At 35.6% G+C, this 13,190-nt stretch overlaps 1 protein-coding gene across 1 annotated transcript; it reads left to right on the forward strand.

The window, feature by feature from the left end:
• Positions 1-10,660: 10,660 nt before the first annotated feature.
• LOC142639668 (uncharacterized) lies at positions 10,661-12,566 on the forward strand. The gene is made up of 2 exons (XM_075813814.1): positions 10,661-11,254; positions 11,936-12,566. Exons 1-2 carry the CDS (start codon positions 10,661-10,663, stop codon positions 12,356-12,358), a joined length of 1,017 nt encoding a protein of 338 aa, XP_075669929.1. The 3' UTR covers positions 12,359-12,566.
• Positions 12,567-13,190: the final 624 nt, after the last annotated feature.

The raw sequence follows: 13,190 nt of genomic DNA on the forward strand, positions 1-13,190 counted from the left end.
TATTTATAACATAGGTTTATAAAAATATATAAATAAATCAAATTAGGAAAATATTTTTTTTTTCTAAAAATAAAGTTATACAAATTTAAACTGAGAGAATTAAGAAAACTGGAATATAATAATTCATTTAACTTGGTCCCTTGAGAAATTTTTTTTTTATGGCTTTGCCACTGACTATTTGTGTCACAATAGAAATTAACATCAAAATATCCATCAATTTTCAAATATTCCTCATTAAAAGTCAATTTATAACTTTTAACAACTGCGGAATAGATCTCACTTGTTTTACTCTAAAATCTACTTAATTAGAAGAGTTACAATTAAAAATAAATAAAAAGTAAGACCAGGTCTAGTACATAGCATAGAACACATTTTCTTAGATAGGTTTATTTGCTTATGAATGAGAATATCTATGATTTGAACTATATAAAACTTTGTACAATTTTATCAAGGTATTACCCTTAAGATAATTGAAATTATTTAGATTTCTATTTCTAATAATTTGCATTCCTAATATATAGGATACTTCACCCAACTCTTTCAATTCAAAATAGAATTTTAGAAATATTTGAACTTCAAATATAAATGCAACACCATTATGACCAATCAAAATATCATCACAGAAAAGATATAAAAGAAGGGCAAGGATTTCCTGCAAATATGTTTGCAGGAGTTGCTACAAATAGTGTTATGTGGCAACTTATGAACCTAACATCTATTCTAAGTCATTTGCATGACACGTGACTGACCAAAGTAACCGAATTGCCTTTACCACAGTTGGCACTTAACCACAGCCCCAACCCAAGTAAGGATATTTTTTTTTTCTAAATAACCAAATCCCTCAAACAATTTCATTAGTTAGCAAGGATTCGAAACTATTTAGCAATCTAACAAATTGAGTCTGTCGGACTCGATTTTGATCTTTGAAATCGAGTCAATGGAAGTCGAGTTTAAGTTGGAAATTGATTGGTTCGCATTCGAGTTTTATACTCGAGAGTCAAACACTAAGAATCAAACACAACAACCCCACACCAGTGCGTAGCTTGAAGCAGCAAGAAGCAAACACAGCAACCCAAAAAGAAACACAGCAACCCAGAAAGCTTCGTAGCAACCCAAGAAAATTAAAACGGTGATGCAAGAAAAACAACGAAGAACACCCAAACCACTAAGAACAAAACCCAAACCTAGAAACCTTGAAACACACTTGAAACCCAGAAAACTTAAAACCCAGAAATCACGAAGAACACCCAAACCACAAAACCAAGTAATCACGAAGAACACCTAAACCACGAAACCTAGAAATCACGAAGAACAAAACCTAAACACCCAAAAACCTTGAAACCCAAACCCACAAAGAACAAAGCCCAAACCACGAAGATAAAAAAAAAAAAAAAATAAATAAAAAAAAAAAAAAAAACCTTGATTCTTGATTCTCTCTGGGTCTTTGGGTAAGAGATTCTTGATTTTTTCTGGTTTTGTTGAGGGAACTCGTTCCTTGCTTCTTGATGTTGCCAACAAACGTGAAACTCAACTTCCCTTGACTCGATTTCAAAGAGCAAAATCGAGTTCACCGGACTCGATTTGTTAGATTGCTAAATAGATTCGAAACCTTGCTAGCTAATGAAATTGTTTAAGAGATTTGATTATTTAGAAAAAAAAAATCCCCCAAGTAAAACAAAACAAAACAAAACCCCCAACCATTTTTCTCTTTGCTGGTCCACCTCTCTCTCTCTCTCTCCCTCTCTCTCACTTCACCACCATTTGTTGCCACGTTCATCCTTGTCGGTGATATCTCAGTTAGGTTGGCTCAAATCAGCAAAAAACACTCCTTTCTCTCTCCATTTAGTCTTGACTCTCTTACAAAAATAGGAAAACAAAAAATATGATTGACCCATGGTTTAATTGGAAAGTATATGTGGAATTCGTGGGTGGATTTAGCTATAAATATTTCAGATCCAAAAATATTTCGTCTATTCTTTTTTTTTTTTTTTCCATTTTTGTAAGAGAGTAAGAGTAATTGGAGAGATAATGGCTTAGTTGACTCAATCTCATTGATGGTGTTTTTGCCAAGGGACGGCAGTGGCAACGAACATTGGTGGAGTGAGAGAGAGATGAGATGATTGGCAAAGAGAAAGATGGTTGGGGTTTTATTTTACTTGGGTTGGTTAAGAGAGAGAGAGAGAGAGAGAGAGAGAGAGAGAGAGGGTTGGTGCAGACTGTGGTAAGTGAATTTGGTGACTTTGGCCGGTCATGTGACATGCACATGACTTAGGACAGATGTTAGGTTCATAAGTTGCCACATAATACTGTTTGCAGCAACTCCTACAAGGAAATCCTTGCCCATAAAGGTATTCCCACTATTCTAATGATATATACAATAAGAGCATTTTCATCAAGAGTTTTAAAAATTTTAGCATTTAGCACCTAAAAAACCAACTTTATAGCATTTAACATATCACTTTATAATACACCTAGTATCAAAACTTCTATTTTTTTTACCGCTTTATTAAAATATTATTTATTTATTTATCATTTTTTATTCTTTTTGAGAGAGAACAGAGAGTGAGATATAAGGGGAGAGAGAGAAGGAGAATAAAAAACAGTAAAAAATGAGTTGCAACTAGCTACAGTAAGGTGTTAGTAATAACATCTTATTGTAGCAAGATGCTAAAAAATTTAAAATTTAGCACCATTGATGTGTGGACTTTTTAGTGGTTTTGTTGCTAAAAATAGGTTTTAACATTTATCCCACCTTTGATGAGAATGCTCATGAAACAAAATTTCATAATTACCATGTGAAAAGCGTAATACCATTGACTTAATTTACAAACCAAAATAACAAACAACGTGGAAAACAATAACTTTGACTTAATTTCCTTCTAAAAATATTCTTTTATTTAACTTATTCTTTATGCATGCCAGAATAAAAAAATCCTCATTTTTTATGCAATCTTTGCTACATTTTTTCGACTTATAACTTGTTTACGAAACACAAATTTTTTATACTTGTTTATGATTTATAATTTTCTATTAAATTTATAAAAATGGTGAAAATTCGTTTGAAAGTTGTTTAAAAGTTTTAAGATTTTTTTTAGTAAAATTTTGTGAAATTTACCATTTTAATACGTTTTTTGTTGTATTTTAATTATTATTAAATTAATTTTTATGTCATTATGGTTCGACCTCAGTTGAATCTCGGTTTGACATTAAAAATCCTGAATCTCTCCCTTTCCAGTTCTTTCAATGGTCTAGGTCTAAAAATCATTGTAACAATAATGGACATTAAAATTCTAATGGAAGTAAATCCCTTGTGTGTGTGTGCGTGTGCATGTGTAAATTCCTTTGCCACTAGTATAGCTTTATATTTTCCAATATTTCTACTACAATTAAATTTTATCTTTGGTACCCATAGGCCTTTGGGGGGGGGGGGTGTTTATGTAACCCTTGTTTGACCATGGGCTAAGGATTGAAGGTCCAAAAAGGAAATGAGGAGGGCCTGGAGAACAAACCCAACCTACAAAGTATAGAGGGGAAGTCGGGCCAATCCTTGGTCCCAGGGATCCATCCCAAGGAGCCCCCATCTAGAAACCTAACATAAACCATTAGAATTTTGACGTCATTATGGTTTGACCTTAGTTGAATCTCGGTCCGACATTAAAAATCCTGAATCTCTCCCTTTTCCAGTTCTTTGAATGGTCTAGGTCTAAAAATCATTGTAGCAATAATGGACATTAAAATTCTAATGGAAGTAAATCCCTTGTGTGTGTGTGTGTGTGTGTAAATTCCTTTGCCACTAGTATAGCTTTATATTTTCCAATATTTCCATTACAATTAAATTTTTCTTTGGTACCTATGGGCTTTTGGGGGGGGGGGGGTGTTTTTTTAACCCTTGTTTAACCATGGGCTAATGATGAAAGGTCCAAAAAGGAAATAAGGAGGGCTTGGAGAACAAACCTAACCTACAAAGTATAGAGGGGAAGTCGGGCCAATACTTGGGCCCAAGGATCCATCCTAAGGAGCCCCCATCTAGAAAACCAACATCAACCATTAAAATTTTGGCATCATTATGGTTCGACCTCAGTTGAATCTTGGTCCAACATTGAAAATCCTAAATCTCTCCATTTTCCAGTTCTTTTAATGGTCTAGGTAATGGAAGTAAATCCCTTGTGTGTGTGTGTGCGAATTCCTTTGCCACTAGTATAGCTTTATATTTTCCAATATTTCTATTACAATTAAATTTTATCTTTGGTATCCATAGGCTTGGGGGGGGGGGGGGGGTGTTTATGTAACCCTTGTTTGACCATGGGCTAAGGATCGAAGGTCCAAAAAGGAAATGAGGAGGGCTTGGAGAACAAACCCAACCTACAAAGTATAGACGGGAAGTCGGGCCAATCCTTGGTCCCAGGGATCCATCCCGAGGAGCCCCCATCTAGAAACCTAACTTAAACCATTAGAATTTTGACATCATTATGGTTTGACCTTAGTTGAATCTCGATCCGACATTAAAAATCTTGAATTTCTCCCTTTTCCAGTTCTTTGAATGGTCTAGGTCTAAAAATCATTGTAGCAATAATGGACATTAAAATTCTAATGGAAGTAAATCCCTTGTGTGTGTAAATTCCTTTGCCACTAGAATAGCTTTATATTTTCCAATATTTCCATTACAATTAAATTTTTCTTTGGTGCCTATGGGCTTTTGGGGGGGGGGGGGGGTGTTTATGTAACCCTTGTTTAACCATGGGCTAAGGATGAAAGGTCCAAAAAGGAAATAAGGAGGGCTTGGAGAACAAACGTAACCTACAAAGTATGGAGGGGAAGTCAGGCCAATCCTTGGGCCCAAGGATCCATCCTGAGGAGCCCCCATCTAGAAATCCAACATCAACCATTAAAATTTTGACGTCATTATGGTTCAACCTCAATTGAATCTCGGTCCGATATTGAAAATCCTGAATCTTTCCATTTTCCAGTTCTTTTAATGGTCTAGGTAATGGAAGTAAATCCCTTGTGTGTGTGTGTGCAAATTCCTTTGCCACTAGTATAGCTTTATATTTTCCAATATTTCTATTACAATTAAATTTTATCTTTGGTACCCATAGGCTTTGGGGGGGGGGGTGTTTATGTAACCCTTGTTTGACCATGGGCTAAGGATCGAAGGTCCAAAAAGGAAATGAGGAGGGCTTGGAGAACAAACCCAACCTACAAAGTATAGAGGGGAAGTCGGGCCAATCCTTGGGCCCAGGGATCCATCCCAAGGATCCCCCATCTAGAAACTTAACATAAACCATTAGAATTTTGACATCATTATGGTTTGACCTTAGTTGAATCTCGGTCCGACATTAAAAATCCTAAACCTCTCCCTTTTCCAGTTCTTTGAATGGTCTAGTTCTAAAAATCATTGTAGCAATAATGGACATTAAAATTCTAATGGAAGTAAATCCCTTGTGTGTGTAAATTCCTTTGCCACTAGTATAGCTTTATATTTTCCAATATTTCCATTACAATTAAATTTTTCTTTGGTACCTATGGGCTTTTGGGGGGGGGGGGGTGTTTATGTAACCATTGTTTAACCATGGGCTAAGGATGAAAGGTCCAAAAAGGAAATAAGGAGGGTTTGGAGAACAAACCTAACCTACAAAGTATAGAGGGGAAGTCGGGCCAATCCTTGGGCCTAAGGATCCATCCTGAGGAGCCCCCATCTAGAAACCCAACATCAACTATTAAAATTTTGACGTCATTATGGTTCGACCTCAGTTGAATCTTGGTTTGACATTGAAAATCCCGAATCTCTCCATTTTCCAGTTCTTTTAATGGTCTAGGTAATGGAATTAAATCCCTTGTGTGTGTGTGCAAATTCCTTTGCCACTAGTATAGCTTTATATTTTCCAATATTTTCATTACAAGTAAATTTTATCTCTGGTACCTATGGGCTTTTTTTTGGGGGGGGGGGGGGGGGGTGTTTATGTAACCCTTGTTTGACCATGGGCTAAGGATTGAAGGTCCAAATAGGAAATGAGGAGGACTTGGAGAACAAACCTAACCTACCAAGTATAGAGGGGAAGTCGGGCCAATCCTTGGGCCTAGGGATCCATCCTGAGGAGCCCTCATCTAGAAGCCCAACATAAACCAACATCCACCACCTCGGCTGACGAGATAGAAACTTCTTGCGGAGGAAGGGTCCGAGAATCCCCTAGCAATTGCAAAAGGATTCTGACAAACTAGAGAATGTGTCGTCTAAACTCAGCAACATTCACCTCCACATTAAGTAGGCAAATGGACCAACTATTGCATTATTATTATCAAGGAAACAACAATAAGATAGTAGACTTCATCAATCTTAGTCTCTCATATTAAGATTTACAATGTTTCTCAACACATTTAAGAATGAAAATGAATCTAAAAATCCATTTGCATCCATTTAAAAGACATGTTATTTTTCATAGTGGGTACCATAAAAATATATACATCAGACATATAGAGATTTCTTTCTCCAGGTATTATGATTTTCATAGTTCCAATGTTTAATACTTTACAATAAGTATTATTACCATGTATACATAATGATCACCGGCTTTAACCTCTTTCATGTGAACAACGAAGTTTCTCATCTTTGCCACTTGACACGATGATCCAAAATTTACCCACTAGGCTTCATAGTCAACGATAACTAAAAGTGATTCAATATCACACAAACTATATCTTTGGAGTCTTCAAAATTAAATTTGTTGGTATTGTTGCTATTTTTATTTTCACAACAATTAGCTTGATAATAACCTTTTTTTTTCCTTAAATCATTTTTCCCCTACTCCACTTATTCTTATCGTTATTTTTCAAATTCTTTCCTTTGCTTTTGAAACTTTTAGAAAGAATTTTTATTTTCGAGGCTCATCTATGAGTTATTTGATGAGGCCTCAGCTCATGACATACTAAAAATTCCTTTCCATGTCAGTCCTATGTAGGACAAACTAATGTGGATTTTGGATCCCAAGGGGAGGTTCTCTGTTAAATTAGCCTATAAGGAAACTATTGCTCATGAGCCAGGTCCCAACCCCTCTGAAGGTCTATGGAAGGCAAGATTGCCGGAGAGTATCAAAGTGCTGCTCTGGAGGATAAGCTCAAATTTGATCCCCACCATAGTAAATCTTTCAAGCAGATTGGAACATGTTGACCCTACCTGCCCCTTGTGCAAAAGTTGTACAAATTAAGTTTGCATCTCTTCTTTAAATGCCCCATTTCCAGTGTCTCTGGCATTCAGCTTGCTGGGGGTTCAGAGCTGACTTGGAGAGGGTCCAATCACATGTGGATATCATAAAATTAATCCTGGAGCCTCCTATCCCTGCTCGAGAAGCGTGGCTTATCACCTTTAATATGGCCCTCGTTGTGGATGAGATTTGACATATTAGAAATTGTGTTTTATACCAAGAAGACCACGTAGACATCCATAAGTCAGCAAAATCTGTGCAATCCAGGTTCTTAGAAGGCTTCAAGCTGTTTGCTAATGTTCCTCCTAAGCCTTCTTTCTGAACCTGTCACTACCTGGTCCCCACCTCCCACAGGATGGATCAAGATTAATGCTGATGCTGCTGTCTCCGGCTCTTCCTCAGCTCTAGGTGTCATGGCTCAAATCATGAAGGAGAAGTGATCAGTATTTGGGGGAGATGCCGATCCTCATGTCCCCCCTTCCAAGCTGAAGCAGCAGCCTTGCTATGGGCAGTTGAGATTGCCAACCGGGAAAAATGGACCCATCTGATTTTCAAAGGTGATGCTAAGGCATGTTTTGACTGCTTATCATCAGAAGACACCATACCAGACTGGTTGATCAACACCTATATCAGCAATATCCATAGTCTTTCTTTTAGTTTTATCTATGTTAAGTTTAGTTGGGTTAGGAGATTAGGCAACGCAGCAGCACATGAAGCTGCCAAATTTGCTCTAACCTCGTGTCAGTGCTTTTTCAATAATGGTAATCTCCCTGCTGTTTTAGAGTCTGTTTGTAGGGCAGATTACCTTCCTTGTTCTCCTTATTTGGTTTAATGTTATTGCAGATTATCAAAAAAAAAAAAAAATGTAAGCATAATATCTCTAATCGTTTTTATCATCCTTTTTCGTATACGTTCTTTTAATATTCGCATTGACTTGGTACTACTCGCCATGACTAATGCAACAAGAAATAAAAGGTTTTAGTTTAGAAATCTGAAGAAGACATGCATTTTGTTGTACTAAGAGCCTTGTAGCCCAATTAGTTATCACCTTCTAGTGTCAGGTATATTATCTTTGAAAGCAGCTTAATTACTGCTTTTCCAAATGGTTCAGAGAGACTCAAAGTGTAGTAGCCAATACTGTAGAAACACTACTATCTGGGTATAATCTCCAAGAACAAAAGGGAGAAACAGGAATTTGGGTTTTAATTTCTCTACCGCCTCTTATTTCTCATTGCTCAATTTAAATACATAATCACATAACAACTCATATCATCAAATCTTAGCCGTAACAGGTAGTTAGATAAGATAACAATCATTCCCAAGATAAAATTAAATAACAATAAAGGATAATACCAAACCTAAAGCAATGTAATCTCCTATTGAAAGGAATTCTTATTGAACTAAACAACTTCTTGAGGCAATCCATACGGCTAATTTGCAATGTGATCACCCAGTAGTAGTAGTGATCCTGCCTTGGGACACAGCAGGATCCCTTTCAGATTGTATCTCATTGGACCAGGTTGTTTACCATGGAATCATTTGGCAAGGTTTGTGGTCTTTCAACTCTTAGGTTTAGTTCAAAGCTCCACTATACTACTCTTTTGAAAGAGCGTGTCAAATGTTTCACCCTCGGTTTACATGAGGGGCAAACAGTGTCACATTTTGTGTCTTTTTGACAAACTGTTCTAAGAGGATGAGCTCTGTGGCTAAGCCTCCATAAAAAAAAAAACAATTACTTTGTATGGGAGTTTGAGGGACCAAAGGTTTTTCCAATTCAAATGAGGAATTCTATTCGACTGGCTGTTCAGAAATTCTCGGTTCCTAACCTTTAGCTTATATAAGAGTAGTAGTCAAAGTGTCAAACCTGACTTCATAACAGCATTTAGTGAGACCAAATGACCAACAACATCATATATAACCCTAGGTCCATGCCATTGAAATAAAGTGTCATCTGGGTGGCCATAGATCATGCCAAAGGAAAATTTTTTTAACATCCCAAACCTTTAGCTTGAGCAATGATCTCCAAACCCAGGTATAGTCTTAGGGAAACCTACCACCATGTCATTTTGTAGAAAGTTCTTATAATTTATTTGTGAATAGCAAGTTTTTTTTTTTTTTTTTTTTTTTTCTACTATTAAAATACATTGATTAGCCAAAATTAAATTAAAATTTTTTGAAATGAGTGTGTAGTTCAATGACATTATTTAATTTCCTATATAGAAAGAATTTCGGTTTGAATCCCTCCTCCCATGATTCTGGTAAACAAACCAAAAAGAAAAAAAAAAAGTTAAAATAATTTTGAGTTGTACAAGAACCCATTCACATCAAATATAATTCCAATCAATTCATTACTAATATCTAGTAATTATTCATAGGCTAAAATGCAAAACTGACCATTTAACTTTCTTTATATTTCATTTCAGTCCTTTAATTTTGCTTTTGTTCATTTCAGTCCTCTAAGTTTCATATTTATTCAATTAAGGCTTTTCCGTTAACTTTTGTTAAAATTTTTTGAAAATAAAAATCTGGAAATTATTTTTAAATCATTAATTAAATTTTTTTAATTTAAAAATTTTGAAGACAAATTTATAAAATTGAAAAATTAACCACAACATATAACAAAAATTGATAGAAAAACCTTAATTGAATAAACTTGAAAGTTAAATACTGAAATGAATAAAAACAAAGTTAAAGAACTGAAATAAAATCTGAAAAAACTTAGAGGGTCAATTTTGCATTTTGACCTTATTCATATTTGCTCCTCACTGACTGAGCCTAAGATCAGCCATGCGGTGCCTTTTGGGCCAAGGTCTACGACTACATTTCTGCGACCATGACTTAGGTCCTAAACTCAACATCATGTTGAACGAGGCAACGTTCAAGGTCAATGCCACTATCTCCGCTAAAAAAATTGGATTCTTTGCAATTCTCTACAAGTTAGAGAGCCTCCTAATCCCAAGTCCTCACCGCTTAACAATTTTATAAAAGAAATTTCTTTGCGGCTATTTTTCCAATATATTAACACCTAGAAGTCTAGAACCTTAGCTGTCAGAAATGGAGAATAAAAAATAAAAATTAAAAAAAAATTCAAAGAACAAGGACCCTTTTGATTAGCTGCCTAAACAGAAGGCCATCACATGGGAAATTTGCTGTCATGACAGTGTCATTCGTCGTCTAAGCAACCAACCGTCCCCCATATTTCGTTTGTTGTTTGACTCCAAATACCATACTTGTCAGTTATAACTTCAATTCACATCCCTCTATTTGAGCATCTCATCAAACATCTTCACAATTTACCATTTTCCACATATAATATACCTTGTTCCAAGTCCAACACACATGGTTTTATTTATATCCCACATGGGCTTTAAATATTTTAGTAGATAGCATGTAATCAGAGACACAAGAAAGCCCATGTGGATGCTTTTAACTTGTTGAGCGGGTTAGTTGTGCAAGCTAGGATGGAGCATGTTGATGACCTTTTTGAGTCTTCTTCAAGTAGAGATGAAAAGGTAGAAGCATTGGATCTTTTGGAGGAAAGTTGGTTCTTTGAGAACTTGCTTTATAGAAAAACAAGGATGTTTAGGTGCCATTCTGATCTTTGTCCTTCCTCAAATTTTGATCAAGAGATATTGGTGAAGAACTTAAATGGGGAAAACACTTCCTTGACAGGGAAGCTCACAGAAGACAATGATTTTTCCAGTCCTAATTTAGTTCGCACGCCATCTTTACCACCTTGTTTAGGGAGAGAAGAAGGCACTAAAGAAAAAGAAAGCAATCACACTATGAGCAAGTTGAATCAGCAAACAGTGTATCCGAATTTGCTTCAAACACCAATGCAGTCTCCATCATGTATAGGGAGAAGAAAAGGAATTCAAGAAAAGGAAAATGATGGCAGGAGTACAAAATTGAGTGGCCAAGCACTGCGTCAAAATTTGCTTAGAACACCATCCCTACCACCTGATATGAGGAGGAAAGAAATGGTTCAAGAGGAGAGTGATCCTAGAATGAGCAAATGTACCAGGCAACCATCGCCTAACGTTCAGCGACATAAGGTACAATAACCACCAACTTCCAAAGCTATCATAGGTCGTCCTCATGAATAGTTAACTCATGTAGTTCCTTCCTTTTCTTAGTAAAAAATCACTTTGAGCCTATGAGATAACACAGCACAATACCACTCAAATAGTTATGATAACAATTCCAATTGTAATAATTTTTTTATTCTATATAAGATATCTATCCTATTACTTGTAAGACCGCTTGTGCGGGCCCCCACACTTTATATTACCAAGAGACATGGATAAGAACACGAAAACACAAACTTTGACATGATAATTCTTGAAAAATTAAAACATTGGATATATATATATATATATATATATATATATATATATATTGGAAATGTTAGCCAATGCCTTAGGCATATTACTTTTAAGTATTTAGTTATCATTTATAGGCATATTTTATGTTTCCAACACACTGAGGATAAGAATGTAGGAGTGCTACTAACATGTATGGATACACTGGGGTTTTAGAGTGTTTGATTGTCTGTACTTCTTAGTTACTTCTATCATCTGGCTTGAGTTGAATAACCTAAATTGTGCAATTGTGATGGTTCTGGATTTGTACTTCGTAGTGCATGACACAAAGTTCTAGTATGTTTTTTCTCAGTTTACTATATCATTTCTTCTTCTTTTTCAATTCATAATGTAGCTTACATTCTGGATTTGCAGTGCTTGACAAACAGTTCTAGTCTTCCAAGATGTAGACCATCAAGGAACTTGGAGGTAGAAACCATTAAATCCAACTGCACCAAGGAAATGAGGCGGGGATACCTTAATCAAACCAAGTCGAAGAAGAGCCCAAGTGATCTTGAAATTGAAGAAGTGCAAGGATTCAAGGACTTGGGCTTCACATTTGACAAAGATTTAAGCCCAAGTGTGGTTAACATACTTCCTGGTTTGCAACAGAAGCAGCATGAGGATTTAGACCAAGATAAGGTGAGGAGGCCTTATCTTTCTGAGGCATGGTGTGTGCAAAGCTGTGCCCCTCCTCCAATTCCAAATTGGGCTCCCAAGGCGTCTACAGAAGACATGAAGGCACAAATCAAGTTTTGGGCTAGATCTGTGGCATCAAATATGAGGCAGGAGTGCTGAGGACTTCTGTCCAAATCAATAGCCGAAAACTTGATTGCTGAAGACCTACCAAAAACGTATGAAGCTTTAACCTTAGAATTAGGCTGGGTGTCATGGTCATGGTCATGTATCTAATCCATAATGATTTTATATGCTACACTTATTCTTTGGTGTTTTACAATTCTTGAATTTTACATAGGTGTACATTGGGACTGTAAGCAATTCCTCCAAAGCAAGACTCAGAGCCCAAATGTACAGGACAAGCAAAAATTGAATTGCTAAAGGACGAATGGAAATAAAGCTATGAGTGTTAAAATCCAAGGCTAATTCAATAAATTTTATGTAAACGATTCATTTTTTTTTTCTTTTCCTTTTTGCAATTTTATGATATGTACTAGGGGAACTTGTTAATAATGACTAAATTTCGGTTTTGTTGCCTGTTTTGATGGTCTACTAATTTTAATTTTATAATTCTCTCTCATATAATTGTCAATAGCTGTCCAGAAAAATATTATAAAAAAAAAAACTTTTGCACAATCAATCTAATGTACTTTTAAGTATTCAAAATTTTTTTTCTTTCTACATTAAAAAAGTTAGAAGTTATTTTTAAATGAAAAAAATTTTAATTTAAAATTGTGAAATTTTGAATTTGAAATATTAATAAAATTCAGCACATTCATTTGTAATTCTCACCTTAACAACTGTTTTGTGTTGGCTTTAATTACGTGTCAAATTTGATTGTAATTTTGTTCAATTTTGTATGCTCTGTACTTTATGTGGGATTTTATTGTAATGGTTGTGTGATAGAGAGAGAGAGATTGTGAAGATTCAAGCATATGAAGACAAAAGTTTT

The sequence above is a fragment of the Castanea sativa genome, chromosome 6 (genome assembly GCF_040712315.1).
Source record: "Castanea sativa cultivar Marrone di Chiusa Pesio chromosome 6, ASM4071231v1".
NCBI lineage: Eukaryota > Viridiplantae > Streptophyta > Magnoliopsida > Fagales > Fagaceae > Castanea > Castanea sativa.

What these genes read in the sequence shown, in the direction of transcription:
- LOC142639668 (XM_075813814.1), top strand. Translation starts at nt 10,661, where the DNA reads ATGGAGCATGTTGATGACCTTTTTGAGTCTTCTTCAAGTAGAGATGAA. An exon ending in CTAACGTTCAGCGACATAAG is followed by an intron (nt 11,255 to 11,935) that starts GTACAATAACCA and finishes CTGGATTTGCAG; the next exon opens with TGCTTGACAAACAGTTCTAG.